Source organism: Amia ocellicauda, chromosome 19, assembly GCF_036373705.1.
Source record: "Amia ocellicauda isolate fAmiCal2 chromosome 19, fAmiCal2.hap1, whole genome shotgun sequence".
Taxonomy (NCBI): Eukaryota; Metazoa; Chordata; class Actinopteri; order Amiiformes; family Amiidae; genus Amia; species Amia ocellicauda.
In genome coordinates this window covers 21,720,006-21,741,178 of record NC_089868.1, presented here as the reverse complement: position 1 = coordinate 21,741,178, position 21,173 = coordinate 21,720,006, and the positions used below count along the sequence as shown (strand labels likewise).

The window sequence follows — 21,173 nt, the reverse complement described above, 5'->3', positions numbered from 1 at the left end:
AGGAAAATGTAAACATCAAATATTAACAGAATTTTCGTTCAGCTTTGATGTTGTTGACATATGATGCTGATACGTGTGTGGGAGAATCAAAAAATATTTTATATATCACAGGGGGTAAATTAAACTTGTTTCTATTCTGATTGGATTTGGCTTACCTTGTTAAATATGGCACTGCTTTTGAATAAACCGTATGAATGATTCAATTGTCTTGCAAAAATGCAAATATAATCAAGATTTTACTGAAGCCACCTTTTCGCACAGGAAACCTTTTTCATAACCATGCAGTTTTCTGTTAAGTTATCAATGTCAGAATAACTGTGTGACATTGTCTGTATTTAACACCTTGTGATCGAATCTGTGCCGGGTGCTGAGGTTCTCAGGAGATAAGTACATTCAAGGGGGAGGGAAAGGCCTGATGTAGTGAAAATTGAGTTTGTGATCAAAACTCTCATTTTATAAATATATTGGTAAATAAAGACTGAAGAAAAACTGCACTATATGGATTTAAATATATTATTACAGGGACATTTTTAAGCATATTGAGACAGAAATGTGTTACATAATCTTTAGTTCCACTTAAAGCAAAAAATATATATAATATTTTAAATTAAAATGTACTTGATATACACAAACAGATTTTAATGAGCATTTCAATATATGGCTAAATACATAGTAAAAGGCTGACCAAACTGAAGGTATTCTGGCAGACACATTAGATAACTAATAACTTCAGTTTTATTGCAAACACTTTAAAATCCAATATTGATTGCTAGTAAATTTCAGGCTGAGCCATAAAAGTTCTCAATTAAGAAATAATTAAGAAACTATAATAATAAATAAGACTTTATAGCTTCATCAAAACCTAACCTCATATACGACAGCAAGGATGGAAACTGTTTTAATTAAGTTCAACTTCATTGACATGAAGGTAGTTCTCATCATTGATCTTTAAGATATACGAATGAAGGGTTTTTCCATTTGCATCAGTCTATAGCTTCCCTTTTCCATGCCCCACCTACAAAGTTTATCACTTAATCATATTTTCTTCTTTTTGTAATGTTCTCCATTCAAATCTTACAATAATGTTTAAACATTTAAAACACATGCACTATCCCTCATAGTTTTATGACTATTTCACTGTTGTAACAAACTCTGTTTCTTTAGAAGCTGTAAACCTTGACCCACAATCACAGTGCTGGTGTCCTAAGAATGAATGGCTCACCGCCACACTGCCCAGCGTTTGAGTCTGGTCGGGCTTTAACACACGGGGCAGCATCATAAAGCTGACTAATTCAACAAAGGCAATTGTGAGTTCACAAATCCCCTTTCTTCTGCAAAAAAAAAAAAATACTTAATCTTATCAGATAGAAAAGGACTTTAAGGTACCCTCCTGTTATCAGTTCATGTATACTTGTGGTAGTCAAAACAACCACAGCCGGTTGTCCCCCTCTTGAAGCGCTGGTGACAGCACAACATTAGGTCACAAGCCTAAGTTTACAGTCAATACGCTTCAGTTCATTTGGCTACTTGTCCCTCAAAGCCTGATCTCTTGACCCCAGTTCCACTCTCTGCATTGTTAACAGAGCAAAGTCTCACCTTACAGAATATTGCTCATTGCTAGTACTGCCACAGCAGGTAACAATAGAACCCCTGACTTTTAATAAAGCCCAAGTTTAGGGTGACCGTGACACAAAACAGGCGTCTTGAATTAATTCATTGGAGGGCAAGTCAATTCTGTTTGGGAAAGCCACTAAATGGACAAAGGTAAGATTATATGACTGTTGTATCTTTTTACAATTGCCCTTGCTCATCTTTTAAATTGTTGATAACAGGCCAATAACAAGACACCAGTGAAATAAATAAATAAAATATCTTTGTCAACATAATAATAATTTGGTGTGTTCAAATTGTACTTAGAGTATATAAATAAATACAAAATACCTGTCTTTCAACTGATCCTCAAGTTTTATGCAACATGCAAGTAAGACAGTATCTTTTCATTTCTTGTTTTTTTGACTGTTCAGTTTGTATTTACTGCCCTACTGATCACTACAGGGTTTAAGAGTAAGGTGTATTGATTGTCAGCTCATCCTCCATAATAGTAGGATACAACTTAGGTGTGATTGAAAGCTGTGGTTTCTTAAATAAAATTTACTTGAACCTAATAATAACCCAATAAGTGGCTCCATGCCTACACAATGTTTAAAGATTATTCCTGAGAAGCAGTAAAAAACAGATTGATTTTCCTTAGAATGTCTTGCACTTTGCCATGTAAGTATTAAGAAATATAACGACCGAGCTGCATTAGGCTAAAGTTTACACAGGTACATTCACATGTGAAGTGTGATCTTTTGACCCCAGTTCTTTTACCACCTTCTCCGCAAAACAGTCAATGGCCTATATAGCAATTCTCCCAGTCTTTCCCCTACTGGTTAATAATTCTTACTCCATTATCTGTCGAGAGTTCTTATCTGTCTCCCTGTCAGTTTATAACAGGGATTTATCAACCTCTCCTTGGTCATGTGATCACCAGAGGCCTATCACAAACATGGGTTTTAAATATTTCTGATTAGTACCTATGAGATAGGGCCATTGGTTTAACATGGGTCACTATTTCTGGGGAGGGGGGTTTGGGGGGGTGCATGGGAACATTCAGTAGTTCTTCCAAGTCCGTAGATGATATCTGTTTTTAACCCAAACTTTCCCTGAAGTCTTCCTAGGACCAAGGCCGGAAAAAGTTTACTAGTCACACTTTTTCACGGTCAATTTTATATGATTTTCTCTCAAGGGCACACAGCACTCGAAGTCTATAATGTCTTCAAGCCCTGAGTCTGGCATCAGGCAGGATTTTACAAAGCAAGAGCTCTCTGGTTTAGGTGAGTAGCAATTTCTCTACCTTGGTTGTGGGAAATGCTTTTCTGTCTGTTTGTGGGGCTACGTCAGCAACTTGGGCGATTCTCCCTCTGTGTCCCAACACCTAAGCTGGGAAGTCTGCCTTTTCTTGTCCTTATCTTGGGTCTATGAATTGACCAGGATACAGTTTGCTGCAGTATAGGAGAATAGATGGCAAGTTTGTCTTTTATCTCTATACATTTTTCTGTCAATGAACAGTACAAAATATGAATGTGTACAAATGTGAAGTATATCTTCATGCACGTTTAAAAGTGTTTTGTAATATTTTAGTATTAAGTATTCCACTTGTGTTAATTGATTGATTGCATGGTCTAAGGTCCAGGGTGTTATGACTTCCTTAGGCGACCCCCAACCCTTACCCCCTCCCCAACTACAATGTTTAGAGGGTTCACAATTGAAGGGAAATGCAAGCATGTAACTAAGACATGTTTGTGTTATCTAAACCTAAACGCATTAATATTACATTCCAGTAACTTCTGTCGTAGCCTACCACCGCAAAAAGAAAAAGAATTTGGGAAGTTTATTTAATACAAGTTAAATATAATCATTAGACCATATATTTGTATACATATATGACTAAATACAAAGTTTTCATAGCAAGAGTAGAAATGTACAGTAAATAAATGTGCCTGTTATATTGTATTTAATTTTTTGCTCGCTTATTTGAAAGGTTAAAAAATATATATATATATTCTTCTTCCTATATTGACAGTGATCGTGCACCTGTAAACCGCTTTGGCCTTGTACATGCAAATGGGATGGTTTCTAGTACTTGGTATCTATATTTTAAAGGTTTAAAAATTAAGAATTCGTGTACGCTCGGGTTACTTGTATTGATTGATTGATTTTATGTTTGGGATACATCAAGAAAGTCTCCGAGCCGTGTCGACTATGACATGTTTTCTACACTTTTCCGTATCATTATAAAACAAACCCGGTAGGTCTTTCAATGGGAATTTCACTGTATTTCACCTGTGAAGGGGAAATATATTTATTTTATAAAGTTGCGGATCTTATTCGACGTAGTAGCATCAGTCCGCGGCTGCACTGGATGATTTAAATAGGCTACATAAATAGATAATTGTGTGTCCAGATAATCTAAAATAATTAGATTAGGCAACTGACAGCAAATAAGTTTGATACAAAATGGAAATGGTAAGGACTGAATTTTAATTAGTGCTATCTATATTTGACATCAACATAAAGCACATTTACTTGGATGTTGTTTGTCAGAAACGCCTTTTAAATTATAACATCTACCTGTGATAAAGTATATATTTTTTTGTCCAGCTTCCTTAATAATAATAATTGGTGGTGGTATTTTTGTTTGATTTATTTTATTGTTGGTTTATTTATATACCCGACAGATTATAATGTGGGATCTGTTTTTCTATTGACCTGATATTCTTATTTAAATTAATTCTGTAGAAAACCATCACAACGTGTTTGGTTTTTGAGGAATATTATCATAATTCGTTTATAACATATTAAAACATAAGCACATGTATCAATCTTAAAACCTTAAAAAATGTCAACTGAATGACTTCAGACATTTGCGTTATATGTCGCTATTCTTTCTTTTTTTTTTCTTTCATTAATTTTCTAATTCAAGCAAACAGAAAAGATAATACACATTTTTTGTCAAACCTATAAAGAACAGTTGTCTACATCTTTAATACGTTTAATGAACATGTATAATAATAATAATAATAATAATAATAATAATAATAATAATAATAATAATGCATTCAAATATCTAATCCTAAAATTGCTGTTTAATTTATTATTTGAATTGTAAAATAATTATCTAAATCGTAAGTCTTATTACCGGGATTTTACTGATTTCATGTATTTAAAAAGTGCTTCTTCGTTTCTCTAGCATTTCATTGCGAAACGTCAAACTGCATGAACATGTGGTTAAAATGGTTGCTTTAGTTATTCATATTAAACGCGTTTACATTGTATTTAATAATATTGTAATGCTTTGCAAATTAACATATTTCATAAACGCAAAATATAACTGGAGATGTTGCATTTAAAACGCCATTAAATAGCATATAAAATATATTAAGAAATAAGCCTAATTTTATATTATGATTATTATTATTATGATGGTGATGATGATTATTAGCCTATTATTTAAGCAGTAGATTACAAAGCTAATATTTCCGACTGTTATCTAATAAAGTATCTTAATGTCTGTCTGATCAGCCAAGGGAAACGGGAAACAAGCACTTTGTTATAGGAAACACGTCAATTAACCATCTTAAGGTTAATTAGTGAAATTGTGACCGTAAAATGTCTTATTGTAATCAACACAGCAGCACAGTTGAAATGCACCCATTTTATTTCACAAACACAATGTCTTTTTTCAGCATAACATATGTATTTTTCAGCCATGTGTTCATTATCCACTGGATATGCATGGGCAGAAAATTCAAGGTGGACCGCCAGTGACCTTTGATTCATATACTCTCACGCAGCATATAAAGTTGAATTATACAAGTGATTTACAGCATGGGTCGTGAAGGGTTTATTTAATCAGAAGTAGGTTTAAATATATATTGTTCTGTAAACCTCGGTTATTATAAAACACCTGCATGTGTGCATATGATATAGCTAGACAGATAGTGGCTATCATACTCGTCTAATTGTCATCTTCCATTAAAGATTTGGCCGCGCAATAATATTAGCTAGGTTAATGGAGCAATTACACAATAATGTCTGTCATCATCATTACTATCATTATTAACCTGTAATTGTAGTTGTCGTTTATGTTAATAGTAGAAATAATAGTCTGTAACTGTCTGATTTTTGTAATCAATGTGCTGCTTTCCAGAAAGAAAAAAGACAAGGTATTTAAATTAGCTGTACACTTAAAAAGGAGACAAGAGCAAACCTCATGGAAATGTTTTTTGTTTGTTTGTTTTGCATATTAACCTAATATTGCACTGGAATTAAATTAAAAAATAAATAAAATTATTTGAGTAGGACGCCACTGCCAGACTCATTTTTCACAATGCAACGACATTACTAAAATCGTTTATTTAAAATATTTAATCGGACCATCATCTGCTTCCCCCCACATACATAACACCGCAGTTAATTGCATTTGACTGTGATTTTGGAGAATAAAACATCTCCTCCAACATGCAGTTCCTGGCCTCCGCACCTGATTGGTGGGCGAAGGCGGTGACGCCGGACCACCCTGAAGCGCCCTGATTGGCCGGCGATTTGTAAGTGAGGAGTAAACAGGGCAGGAAGGAGCGGTTTGAACTTCACAACTCAACACATCCCAGATGATAGAGCCGGCCATAGACACAACACAGAGGAGGGGTCCGCCTTGTGCCACCCCGCACTCCCTGACACTAAACTGCAGCTCATTAGTATTATAGACCCATGTCAGAAGCATCGAGGGGGGCACCGGGAGATCAGATAGCTGCCGAAGCCTTCTGCACAGACGCGGCGATGCTCGTAGTGCTCAGGTGTCCTCTTCTGCATGTTTGCCAGCCCAGGCAGAAGTGGCAGATGTTGGGGTGACCTCCTTTAATTGCTCTGTAGTGTTAGTGGCGCCTGTGCCTTGTAGATCCTGCACCAGTGCTGTGTAGGTTGCGCACAAAAGACCCCGTTGGTTGGAGATGCACTCTGATGCTCAATGCTGTGAGAGAGCAGCGATTGTCAAATAACTGACGCCGGCAGAGCCTGGATTTTTGGGAAGAACTTTTTCTTCAATAAAGTGCGGGTCTGTGCTGTCCCCCCTTGCGTCCAGGTGGCCGGCCGGACGCCCCCGGACTCCCCGTCCCGCTGCGCAGCGCTGTCATGCTGCCCAAAGTGGAGACGGACTCCCTGGGACTCGGCCGATCGCATGGGGAACAGGGGCACATGGCAGACAACATGCAAGGTGAGACAACATGCATTGGCGTGCAAAGAAACACACACATGCATGGTGAGGGCATAGATGCGTGCAGGGGACATGGGAAGCGCAGACGGAAAAGGATGCAGAGCCGGGCTTTATGTGGGCTACTGTCGTGGCTGTGCGTAATGGCGCAATAATCTGTGAATGGATATTTTGTTGAATATTGTAAACATAAATGTATCAGTTTACTAATGTTTAAGACTGAAAGTAAAAACAAAGTTAAAAATAACCCAGCTCTGGGCATAGGAGTGTGTGTGTGTCTGTGTATGTATATGATTCACCTCTTTTTATGGGTGCTACTGTTACTTTTTCTCCGAATTGGTTCTTGTTCTTCTTGTTGTTTAGTCCGTCCTTTTTTCCTTTCTTCTTTTTGAAATCGCAATGACGTTTTTACTTTCGTGGTTCACCTTTGGTAAACAAAAAGTAAGGTGGACTGTTTTTAACTTTTATTGTCCGTTTAAGTTGCGTGATCTTAAGCTTCTTCCTGTATTTTTTTTTATTTCATTTTTTTTTATTATTTTTTTTTTGCTGGGCTTCAAATTGCATGAAGGTGCTGTAGATATTGGACGCTTTTAAAATTGTTTTCTGAAGTATTGGTCTCAGATTCTTATATTCCACTCTGAATTATATCGCACTACTGTCGATATATATTATAATAACGTACTGGAAACGTAATTGACCAGCAAGTTTGTTTCCAGAAATCCCTGTTATACAAAGACGACTCTGATTTAGTCTATTTGGTCATTTTCAAGGTATGCACTGTTTCAGATGGATGTTATGAAGTTCAGTTATGCAAGATTGTGAAGTATGCTTCATTGTGCCTTTTAGATGGTCTGATTAGTAGCCTACTACTTAATCTGTGTAGAGATCCATGGGAGGTAAGATATCTCTGAGGTTGCTAATATGAAGTATTTCTAAAATCTGATTAAAATAAAAACAGTTCAGTTAATGGGCCTGTAGTATATTACTTTATCCCTCAAGTACAAGACATTTGGAAGGGGTAAATATGAATGCTTTAGATTTTTATTTTGCATTGAATTATTTATAATAATACAATTGCATTAATATTAGGGATTTTTCTAAGATGCGTTAGGGTTACCAGTTTGTGCTTTAAGGTAGTGTGTATATTTTATAAATGTATTTACTGTAATAATTACTTTTAATTCCAGTGTATATGGTAACGACCTGCCATAGTGTGTGCGCGAAGAATTTGTAGCTCAAATATATGGACAGGTTTTAGAAATCGCCTACAATGTATTTAAGGTTTTAGTATGTGCTCGGTTTAAATTACTAATACTAATAATGACAGTAATAATTAATAATATGTTTTAACTGAAAGCCAATGCAGAGACATTGAGAAGAGATTATTTGTTCAACCTGTTGTTGCAGCGCTGGGATATTAAGTTTGCTGGGACTTTGGGTCCCTAAGACATTCAGACAGGTGAATATCATGAGGAAAGTGTTCCTTAATATGCGGAAAAAAATATAATTTCATATCAATGATACAACTAGGCAATATATATGTGTGTGTATAGGCTAGGTGTATTATAGCCAGCTCAATCCACAACAAGGAAAATGTATCTATACTTAAATTTTACGTTGACATCAGCTGATGCATATATTTAAATAAAACAATGTACTTCATTTTTACACATTCACCATGTTTAATCTTCTTACTGTATAAACATGCTTGACAGATATTTTCTAAACATAAACGTTTATGCCTAAAAGTAAAAGCAAAGTTAAAAATAGCCTACCTTTGGGCATAGGAGTGTATGTATTTCTATCTATGCATCTCTCTATACCTGAGGATATATTCACCTTTTCTTATGGTTGCTACTGTTACTTTTCTGCAAATGAGTTGTTGTTTAGTTCTCTTTTCTTTTCTTCTTTTTGAAAGATCTGTACACGCAAAGCGACAATAACGTTTTTCTGGTAAAAAGGAGAGACTAAACAAAAAGTCAGGTGAACTATTTTTAACTTTATTATACGTTTAAGTTGCGTGATCTTAAAACTTCTTCCTGATCAATAAAATGTGATGGGCATCATATGTAATGTATAGCCTATATTTAGTCTTACTTAAAATACGCAAAGCTATCAATAAAGGAGAGAATGGTTTTCTTCCGCAAATATTGATTCAGATATGAGGTTTATTCTAATAATTCAGTGGTTTGTCTTATTTGTATGGGCCAGTTTATATTTGTTAGTTTTGAGTTTTATCTTCTTAAATTAAAAAATGATGTTTTTCAAAAATTAAGCATCTCAGGTTTGAAACAATTCGGCATAAATTCTGAAAAAGGTCCTGCTAAATTTCCCGTAAATATGACGTTGTTTTTTCCATATTATTATTATTGTTATTATAATATTAATCTATAAGGAAATAAAACTCAATATTTTATAAAATACAGTGTACTTTAAAAAAATAATAATAAAGAAAGTTACTACCACTATTACATGTAATATAATAATAATAATAGATTTTAGTTCTAATGGTATAATTAGTGTATTTTTATTATAACTACATTGATAGTCATCAGGAGTTTCCAAGAAGGCTTTTTTGAAAATCCATTTTGCTTTAGGCAACCTGCTGTCTGCGGTGTTGTTCACTTGCGGATACAAGTCTCCAATCTTACATTTTCTACTTGTACCACTTGGGAGTTAAATATCTATTATCTAGAATTCAACAAATAATTCACTTGATGCGTTTTACTAAAATTAAGACCGTCCCCTGGCATGCGTAGTAATTATTAATGGCATGTTTTATGATTTGAAGCAAGTATGACGGTATGACAACATCGCCAGCGTCCAAGGAATAAATATACGAAATCAAAGTAATTAAAAAAGCCAAGCAAACTTGTTTTAAACTCATTTCAATTGCATGAGTCCAGTGCATCCCACTGTTATCAATGTGAGAATGGAACAGTTCAGCAGATCACATTTTACGCAAATTATTACTGTTTTCTATTAGCCGATAATGTATCAGTTTAGCGTTAAATTTTGCTTTAGTAACTGCATTGTTCAGAAGGTTTGAAATATTTTTCCATTTTACTTTTTTATATTTAAATCAAAGGATAGCCTATTTATGCAAGATGCATTATGTTTGCTTTAAACTCAGACTGTTAGATAAGACGGGCGTTTTATCCCTTTTTGTTCCCAAGTTCCACTTTTATAAGAGAACAGGTGGTAACACGTGTTGAAATCCAGCAACTATATATATTTATATACTGAACATCATTTCAATTAATTAAGTCGCCAAAGCCAATTTAAGCCAATGTGTTGCTCTTTTAAAAAACTGCACTCCAAAGTAGTGTTTCGTTTTTTCTGTGGCAGAAGCAGGCTGCTCCTTCAGCGCTATAGCCTTAAATATTTACTGCTGTTTCCAGGCCAGTTTAAAATGTTACTATGAATATGTATGAATGCATATTAAGTAGATTAGGACTCTTTCTCTGCTCCCCTTATTGAAAAGTTTGCAAGCGTCCACATAATTCATTTTCTGTACCATGTTAGGTTTTCGACAGAAAGAAAATAACACGAAATCACAAAAAGACAAACAGAAAGAAGTATTAACATGCACGTTATACATTAGGAATATGACGTAACAGTTGCTTGTTTCGAGTCCTCCGATCTCACTGAATGGTGCATGAAGTCTTCCTCTGTTTTTAATTGTTATTAGTCTTTATGGTGTCCAGAAATGTTATCCCGAATCACTACCTATAGTCTTGTGTGTGAAGGACTAATTATCCAATTTGTGAGGCAGGAAACAAAAATCAATAAGTGTCTAATCAAGCTGCACAAATTCCTGCCCACTCTAGAAGGTTATTTGTATTAATTGGGGGCAGGGTTGGTTGGAAGCACCATCTGTCCTAAATTGATGACAATACTGTTTTATCACTGTTTATGGAGTCAGTAGAGTTGCAGGCCTCTAGACAATGTTCTGCTTAGTATATTTTACGGAAAGCATGCCAGAGCAGTTCCTGGAACAAGATGCACTCACAGTGAAACCTTTTATGTTGTGACTAAGCTTTGAGTCAGCCAATGTGCCCCTGTGCTTTTGCAGCCCCCCAGTTTAAAATGATGGACTACTCTTATGATGAAGATCTCGACGAACTCTGTCCGGTCTGCGGAGACAAGGTGTCAGGGTACCACTACGGTCTCCTTACCTGCGAAAGTTGCAAGGTGTGTTCCCTTTTCTTTCCTCCCACTGTTTTTCCTGTTGCTCCTGTTGTTTTTTCAATTTTATTGTACCTACAATATTGGTGGTGGTGGTGGTGGAGTTAAATATGAAATAAAACTAATTTCTGCCAGTTGTGATTAAGGATCAGGTTTGAATTGTACACCTTGAACAGCAACATAAAGGCATGTATAGAGTATTGCAGCAAATGTGTCTACTTAGATTCTTATATTTTGCTGATGACATATTTTATTACAGTTTACACCTCGAGTTTGTGAAAGGGTTCTCCCCAGAAATGTTTCTGTAGCTCTGCATTGGTGGCAGGAAAGTCTCCTTTATTGCAATGTATGCAATGACTGTCTTTTTCCATATCCCCAACGGCTCGGATGAAAAGAATTCTACTGTATCAGAAACAGATTTGATGAGGACATTTTATGAATAGTTAAATGCTCGTAACCGCTTCTCTACGTCAGAAGTATGTGTTCAGTTTTTCGGGGGTGAGATCCAGTTCCACTTTTTCCCGAATCCTCTAAAACAAATACTTTCTCAGATGTAAAACAAAGAGAGCACAGTCCCAGAGTTCAGAATCGAAGCACATAGCAATGCCTGGTAATCCATACGCATGCTGTGCACTGGCTTATGTCAAAACAAACACCCGTTATTACCTGTTCAAAAGGAAAGGACAAATCTGAGATAAAAATGTATTCCTTTCTGTTTAAAATGTTCACGCATTTATGTCTTACAATTGCCAGGTTTATTAGTTTGTTCCTTACTGTTTAGTCCACTTAATGTCAAATGAAGATTTAAGTGTTATGCATTTCCTTGATTGTTTTTTGTTTGTTTTTTAATAACAGCTTTTTTATTATACATTTTGGTATATTAAATATTTACCACACTCTAGCAATGTAAAAGTGTGCAGTTGCAAATATATGCTACACCATTTTGTATCTGTGATAGGTTACATGATGCCAATTCAGTGTTTTAACTGCTCTTTAATTGTGTGTGTGTGTGTCTCTCTCTCTCTCTCTCTCTCTCTCTCTATATATATATATATATATATATATATATACAGAAATATTGTTGTTATCATCCTGTACTATATTTCATATGCACTCAAAACTTGTTTAGTAGAGCAGCTGCATGTAAGATCCAATTTGGTTTTTATATTGTCCTTTGTGTTAAAGGTCAACACCCTTTGCACCTTCAAGCAATTGGTTATGTTCCATTAAATATATGTTGTCAGTAATGAAACCTTTAAGTAAAAAGTCTGTATTATTTTATTGCCTTCTGTGAATGGATTTCTAACATATCTTACAATATACTTTTATTATATCAGCATCATAACTCCTGCAAATGCACACGTGGGGAATGTTTAACTGACTTCTTTAGTGCTGCTACAGTAACAGTATGTTTTCTAGTGTTATTTAAATGTTAGAGTGGTGATACTTGTATACTTAATACTTATAAATAGTATCAAAAAGCAGTTTGTTGTGAATTGCTTTTTTATTTTTATTTAGTCTTTACTTTGATAGGAATGTTCTCCCTCTGTGCATCTTTGCATACAATTTGTATATGCAAATTCTGTCACAGCTAGTACCAAATATCAAGTGGAGTCATTATTTCTTCAACTGCAGGACAAAATAAAATGTGTGAACCATGTGTGTATATTCTTCTATTTTTGAATGATTTATATTTAAACCAAGTGCTTTGTATTTTACATCTACATCATTGTTTTCCATAGGGTTTCTTCAAGCGCACAGTTCAGAATAATAAAAGGTACACATGTATAGAAAACCAGAGCTGCCAGATTGACAAAACACAAAGGAAACGGTGTCCCTACTGTCGGTTTCAGAAATGTCTCACTGTTGGCATGAAACTGGAAGGTAAGGATGTTTTTCATTAAACCATTTGCTTTCTGAGCTTCTGGCAATGATAGCCATAAGGGAAATGACACATGCATGACACATTCAAAGAAAATACATCAAAACACAGACCTTTATTTAACCGGCATTCAGAAAATTAACTTTTGTTCTGGACAGCTGCTTATTTTGGTCGATGTATACTTTCTGAAGCCTTTGGTTTAGCCATATACAAACGCTGTTTTAGTAATCTAATGAATTACTGTTAATTGTTACTTGCTGGAGGGCAGAATTTCCTTGACTGTCATGTTATGGGCTTATTTTCTTTTGATTTGTTTTCATATGCTAGCAACAGGATACCAAAAGCCCTGCAGTACTTTGCCACTCATATCAATGGGTATACATTTTTTGAGTGCTGAAGCAGCCAGTACACAAGTAAAACATCTTACAAGAAAATCTTTTGTTGGCTTCAGATTAAACAAAAATATATTTGCTTGATCCTGAATGCATGTCAGAAATCTTTCAATCCAGACAGCCAAACTGTGTATGTGGTAAAGTACTGGTTTAAAGCTGGGTCCATTGAGGTCACTGTGTATATGAATAGTCATTGTATTAATATATTTTCATTAATGTGATTTCAGTATTATATTTATATATTAATATCTACATAATACACATTATTCATTATTGAAAATAATGTTTTATTGCATGTTAAGTAAATAATAATTTAATAATAATAATAATAATAATTTACTTTCTGGCACTGATGAAATGTCAATAGTTTATACAGTGCAACACAATTACATTACAAATATAATATTTTTGACGCAGACAAAACTGAGACATGGCTACATAAAGGCGTTCGTATTGTTATAAACAGAGATATGATATGGCGGCTGTGTTCTCTGTTGATATGTAGCTGTCTAGATAACAATGTAAACCAGCAAAACTAGTTCTAGTATTAAATGGAATGATATTTTTTATAATTTTCTGAGCCTGCTGAAGATTGTTTTTTAATACAAAAGGTCTAAGGAAGGGTGTGTCTCATTTTTCAAATAATTAACATGTTTGTTTAGCACAAATTTGGAAAACATGCATTTATATTTTGCTGAGAAATTTGTCCTGAACTGCTTTATTACTTGTCGCTCCCCACATGAAAATCTTAAATACGATTCGGTATATCTATTTCCCATTTCAGATATGAATCCTTATTTATGAAGTCATTTTTCTCACTTATAAATCTTACATAATTACAAAATCATATCAGGCAAACGACGATAAGGATACATTTAAAAATGTATTTTAAAACTGTCTGTAAAAAAAAAAAAAAAAAAAAAACTTTGTAAATTAAAATGAGTAGTGGTAAAAAAAATAAAGAAATCACTGGATTTGAGTTGGCAATTACCCTGAGAGATTTCCAAAAACAATGTTTCCTTAATCAGGCTATGTTCATGTAGGAGCCTTATTAGGAAAACATTTAAAATATAAATTATGCAGCTTCACTTTTTAATAATAATGGATTATATGTTTCATGTTTCAAACTGTTCAATTTAAACCAGCGAGGTAAGGAAACAGACTTATGCACAAGTATAAGTATCCATACAGATACTGTGTATTCAGAAAGGAGCAGTATATTACATGACAAACACTTTCATGTTAAATCACAACCTAGGGAGCCATAAATACACTTTAATAATATAGAAATGCTTACTTATGTGTGCTTAATATTCCAGTGAATGTAATGGAATAAATGCATGAATAACTGACCAGTTCTTCTGCCAGGTTTACAACATTGGACTTCTGCTAGCAAAGATGAATTTAGGAAACGGAGAGCAAACAGGCAGGGATATGAAAGAGATTAATTTTTAATTTTTAGCTACAGAAAAAACCGTATGACATGCATGTAAATAACCTTGTTTAATTAGACACAAAAATTGTAACCAAAACATGTATTCATGCTCTGAATTGCAGGGTCAGACCTAATTGTGTTTTCCCAAAAGGGCTAACTATTAGTTTTCAGCTCATAAATTACCTTGTTGGTTGGAATCATTAATAGTTAAAGTCCTTACAATAATGTATAATAGATACACGGGGTTTTGTGATAAATTTTTAATGCTACACTAATCCCTAAGATAAAAAGCTCCAAACTTAACCTCCAGCGGAACACTCAGCAGTCTCCGTGTGTCACAGAGCTGTCAAAGGTTCCTGTTTTCGTGTAGTCACCATTAGTCGAGACGGACTTGGTGAGAATTTCTCGTTGGCCTTTTTAAGATCTACGTGGCGGTGACAGACACTGCTGTGACAGAGACCATTAAAATTACTCCCAAGGCAGCTGTTGAGCTGGATTTGTTTTAATTATTTTTAATTCTGGAGATATTAGAAGCCATAACACTATCTATCGGCTCCAAATCAGCCCTCTTTTTCACTTGGGAAATGATTCGCTGGCACCTCTCCTCACACGTGCCAACCGTGTGCGAGAATGTATAGTCTACTGCCAGCATAAAAGAGAAATAATTAAGCATAAATAATTAACATGCACCCTCAACACACACATGCACACACACAAATCAAAACACAGTCTCTGAATGGCAGAGTTCATGGGTACGCTTTCATATATATTTGTTTTGCTCCGGCTTGCTTTTTGATTGTTTTTTAAATAAAGGGTTACTTCATAATTTGATTTTCTTTTAATTCTGTTTACAAAGGTTGATTTATTTTGCAGTCTTACTCTTCTTATTCTGTGTTTTGATTATTCTCAGGCTTAGAAGGTTTTTTTTGGCTGGGGGGTAGGGGAGGATGAATATAGGTTCATCTTATCGATTGGCCAGGTCAATCATTAGTTAGTTTGCAGATCCACTCACCTACATTCCAGTCATATGCATTGCATAGTAATCTGTTAGTGTTAGTAGAGAAAAAGGATCTTATTTAAAGTTGTATTTCTCCTTGTCCATTAGGGCTTCCAATACACTGAAGCAAACATAGAAAACAATGTACCATATATTTATTTATTTATGGTCGCTTCTGGCATTTTATATTCATATATGCTTTAAATATTTATGCTACTGAATGATATTTCATGTTCAGTAAAATTCAGTAATTTAAATCCATCAGTATTATTCAGTAAGTCTACACAATAAAACTATTCATACTGAATAATCATGGAATCTGCAAGTTAAAGTCAGGAATAAGGTCAATTCTGACTTTATGATTTAAAAAAAGCTGATTAGTCTTTCTATCTTGAAAATAATACTAGATAGAAATATAGTAGTAATTTGTTTTATTTTGATACCAAAAAACTCAATATTTAATATATTATATATTATACTATATTAAAATAAATCAACAAATGTTGAATTGGCACCCTAGCTAGCACAATCTTGTAACAACATAATGCCTTTAAAGATTCTGGTTTGGTCGTCAGGCATAACTTTACAATGTCGATGATTTGATACTGTTGGATGTAAGAAACAACACTTAGGTTTATTTGATATAGTGATGTAAACTTAAATTGTCTCAAAGTAATTTCACACTATTTATTGTAACATCAACGAATTGTTCCAAAAATGTTGTGGTTCTTACAACATTAAACACAACATCGTACTGATATACATTTCATACATTTATGTTGTCCTAAGGTTAATTCACATAAAACACAATGTTGTAATAATGCAGTCACTATGTTAAATCATTAGCTGGGAGGCCACTGTAAACTGAAATATTTAAATAGTCTAATCTTGCCCTTGCATCATATCTGTCCTCAATTGTTGATGTATTGCTGCCCGCCTTTTCATACAGCCGTCCAATTTGTTTTCGAAACACAACAGCAGAGTCAGCATTTCCCCGCATTTCGTTTTTCAACGTGCTTTTATTTCATTTCTCGCAGCGGTGAGGGCAGATCGAATGCGAGGCGGGCGCAACAAGTTTGGTCCGATGTACAAGCGCGACAGGGCCCTGAAGCAGCAGAAGAAAGCCCTGATCAGGGCAAACGGACTTAAAATCGAAGCCATGACTCAGGTGATGCAGACTGTGCCCACAGACTTGACGATATCTTCAGCCATCCAGAACATCCATTCTGCCTCTAAGGGCCTACCTCTCAGCCACACTGCCTTGCCCCCCACAGACTATGACCGAAGCCCCTTTGTGACGTCTCCCATTAGCATGACCATGCCTCCACATGGGAGTCTCCAGAGCTACCAGGCATACAGTCACTTTCAGAGTCGCACCATCAAATCTGAGTACCCAGATCCTTACACTAGCTCTCCAGAGTCTCTCATGGGCTACTCTTACATGGACACCTACCAGACCAGCTCCCCACCCAGCTTCCCTCACTTGATAGTGGAACTTTTGAAGTGTGAGCCAGATGAGCCCCAGGTCCAGGCCAAGATCCTCACCTACCTGCAGCAAGAGCAGGCCAGCAGAGGCAAGCACGAGAAACTCAACACCTTTGGTCTTATGTGCAAAATGGCAGACCAGACCTTGTTTTCCATTGTCGAATGGGCCAGGAGCAGCATATTCTTCAGAGAATTGAAGGTACGTGTCTTTCAAAAAACAAGGAAATACTGGTTATATTAGACAAAAGTTAGTATGAATATATATATGTGTGTATAATCATAAGAGAAAGCGTTTAAAGAATTTGTAACAATCAACTTTCACGTTAAATGCATTGACCTTATTAGTTCATACAAAAGATAAACTGTTAGCTGTGTCCATGTAACTGGTGTCTAGAGAGATCTGCTTAATTACTGTGGGTTTTTTGTTCCGCATCCTCATTCTGTGAGGGAACTTTATTTTTCCCATCTCGTCTTCTGTTCTCTGTGATTTTCTCCCTCCCTAAAAAACGTCCTGATCTTACAGTGGGCTGATCATCGATGTTACCCAGATCACCCGAGTTATAGTCATAGTTGTCAAAGATTGCCCATCTGTAGAGTAATCGATATCCTACCAGTTGTAAACTATTCCCTGCTTATTGTCCTGCATGGCTCTCTCGAATTAGTCATTTTTGTATTTGTGTTTAGGTCATTTTGAAACTTGTAAATCAAGGGTTGATTTTTGTGTGTCGTCGTGGAATTAATCTGATTTTTATTTTCTCTTGAATTTTCATTCTATTGTTTATAACAATACCTCTGTGTTCACCTTTTAGCGTTAAACTTGAGTCTGGGCCCTGATGAAGTGCAAAACGTACAATTGGAGTATTGTAAATTCATTTCATTGTTTAATCTTTCCAGAACAAGTCAATGCACACATAATTAAACATATACATCTGTAAACAATTATATTTTTACTTTAAGGAGTGTGTATTGATTACAGTAATTGAACAATTGATTATTATTACAATATACTTTGTAAACTTAGTATTTTTTTTTATTGCTACAGTGTTTTCAATGTGGAAGGCAATTGCCTTTTCTTTGCTCATTTATTTAACTTCTGGTTTAAGTATATCTGGCATTTTATTTGCATTCTGTGACATATTAGGATATAGGTCAGTAAAAATGACAGGCAATCTGTTGGAGGTTTGCCCTGTGGTTTAAGCACTTCATCAGAAAGTTTTCTTCCCTGAAGCTGTTGAAAAAACTGCATGTTTTAGACAAGCTAATCAAATCTAAGTGGGTGGTATAAAAATGACTTTGCTAATAGAACTGTGTTGTTACAATTATGAAGTAGGACACGTAACATACAGACTTGATGACAGAAAGCTATTATGGATTATTTCAGACGGACAGGCAGTGTTTGGGTAGTTTTGGACATTTAACCATTTAAACTCCAAAATCATGTCCTTGCTGAACAGACATTGTGACATTCAACTGTTGTGCAAGTACACCATTTTAAATGTCATGTGTACATTTTACAGACGAAAGAGAGTTACAGAACTTTTTGTGGTTCTGTTTTTGCAGTGTTAGTGCTAGGTTTAGTGCTAAAACGATGAGCCAAAATAAAGATGGGTTGGTATTCTCATCTTTGCCCTCCAATTCTTATGTTATTGGAACTGAATCTCAGCCAGCCAGAGAAAAGATTGTTTAAGAGGTTTTCCTGCACACATTTGATAAACCGCTTATGATTCCTGTTAGGATATTGTATTTTCCAGCACACACACAGGTTATTTTGCACTTAAAGGTGTATTTATTCAGGGAAAAGTTTAATGCACTAACATTCATGAACACTATTAGTATAAGTCTGAGAAACATGACATACTTTTATACATGTTTTCTCACTAAGTGTCTTGTGTTTGTCATTATTGTTAAATTAATGTTAAATTAATGTCAGCAGATATTGTTTTCCATTTTCCATTTGAAAATACAGTATTTTTTACAGGGTAAACCATACCTTATACAGTTAATTCCTAGTTAACATTTTACCAAAGTAGTGTCTAAAAACATAAATATGAATACTTTGGAAAATTAAAGATATACAGATGCCATGAATTAAATAGAATAATCTTGACTTTATACATCTTTAGTGGGAAATGCTCACTATAATTTGACTACTTATTGCTTAGAAATTATGCCCTGCCCCACTTCAGTTTGTACAACATTAAAACTGTATTATGTTTCATTAATTTGCTAGGCTGATACATTTATTTGCAAGAGTACTTCAGAATAATACTTTTATTTTTTGTTTGTTATTTTATCATGAGATCAAATCATAAAATATTATCTTTTGTGTAGTCGATAATTCTCACACTCAAAGCATTGTTTGTGTGTGAGCCTCTAAAATCTGCAAACTGTGAGAAAACAATACTCCAAATGACAATATAATTGCAACCACTTTTGGTCAGTATCTTCACTAAATAATTTACCGAAGCAGAGGTCTAAAATGTATCTTTCAAAACCAAGAGCTTTCAGGAGGCAGTGTCCTAATTAATAGGTATTTGTACAGCGATTGTTAAGCTCAAAGCTTAGTGTTTCTGATGAGAGAAAATCCTGCAAGCTCTCTCTGGTTTCAGTGCGGGGAAGCGATGAGAATTGATGATAAACTGAATGTGTATCAACTGCAAACAAAAATACTTGGGGCCGATGTCACTGAAGCAGGGCGACCTAAAATTGTACATACTGTACATATGAAAACTAAACAACGATAAGAGTCTGGTCAAGATATCGCCCGACTATTACGTGATTGTGGCCTGTGAGGTTTGTGTTTGATTTTATGTTTTCATTTACTAATCTGTGAATTTAAAAATAAACAAAAAATGAATAAATAGCTTCATCACATCTCATTACAGAGAATCTTAGATACACATTGAGGTCTCTGACAGGTTTAGCTTAGGGACTGGAGCAGTTATTTAATTGCATCACTAGGGATACATAAGTTCAGGTCTAGAGACCGCAGATGCATTAACCTAAATGTCTGGGCCAAGTCCTTTAATTTAAATATCAAATTTAACCCCCTTTCCCCTTAACATGTTAGAGCAATGTGGTGTTGTCTTAGAGCCACCTCTAATAAGCATTTTATTTCATTATCACAACAATAGCATTCCTATTAATTTTTCTATCTACCACTGGAAGATCAATACAATATAATTGGTTTGAGAAAGCATTAGCAGAATATTTTTTTCATGCAAACATAATTTTGTTTGCAGCCCTAACTCTACATGGGAAAATCCTCATTTATGATTACTATACAGTGCAGAACGGACATAATTAAATCGTTTGCTGAATGATCTAAACATTACAATGTTTGAGCAAAAATAAACAATCGTCTGACAGGAATGGGCCATGTATCCTTTGAATTTAATTTGTTTATGCAGCTAATTAAAATCCTTCATAGCTGCTTAATATACAGTTTAATTACACTGTCACAGCTTTTACATACTAGATTGGGTCAATAATCAATTTCAACAAGACTTTTCTTGAATGTCTTCATTGTCTTTAGTTTTTTAACCCTCTGTGTAAAATGAGGTTGACTGTCCTCCGCAATCTGGAATATCCCAGTCATAACTCATTGAAATCTTTTTGTTCCAAGCTAAAAATGTTTGGTTCTTTTTGTCCATGCGTATCATTCAGATACAAAAAATCTTCATACAACCAACTCCCAGGACCAAATAACGGGAAATAATGTTTTTAAGATATCTCCAGGTCAGAAAAATTGACAGAATCAACCACTGTCAATGAAATACATTAAATTGAAAGATGTTTTAAATTATTATTATTATTATATCCAAACTTAAAACTACTTTAAATACAAAACCAATTTCATTAGTTTATTTATTCAAGTCAATACAAGCCATGAAAAGCCTTGAAAAGCTGTGAAAATGGCATGTACTGATACTGTCCCGGTAGTCTAATTTCCCCTGCTTTTCCATTGAAGACATCTGACCCTC

The 21,173-nt window shown here is 34.9% G+C and overlaps 1 protein-coding gene across 1 annotated transcript in view; it reads left to right on the top strand.

Annotated features, from left to right (window-relative positions):
• The first annotated feature begins 2,649 nt into the window (after positions 1 to 2,649).
• nr5a2 (nuclear receptor subfamily 5, group A, member 2) overlaps positions 2,650 to 21,173 on the top strand; it is a 54,834-nt gene continuing 36,310 nt past the window's right edge. The window contains exons 1-5 of the mRNA XM_066692081.1: positions 2,650 to 2,876; positions 6,683 to 6,814; positions 10,887 to 11,005; positions 12,742 to 12,883; positions 16,743 to 17,389. Of these exons, the coding sequence (XP_066548178.1) occupies positions 2,813 to 2,876; positions 6,683 to 6,814; positions 10,887 to 11,005; positions 12,742 to 12,883; positions 16,743 to 17,389 (1,104 nt within the window). The 5' untranslated portion in view covers positions 2,650 to 2,812. The remainder of the gene's footprint in view (positions 2,877 to 6,682; positions 6,815 to 10,886; positions 11,006 to 12,741; positions 12,884 to 16,742; positions 17,390 to 21,173) is intronic.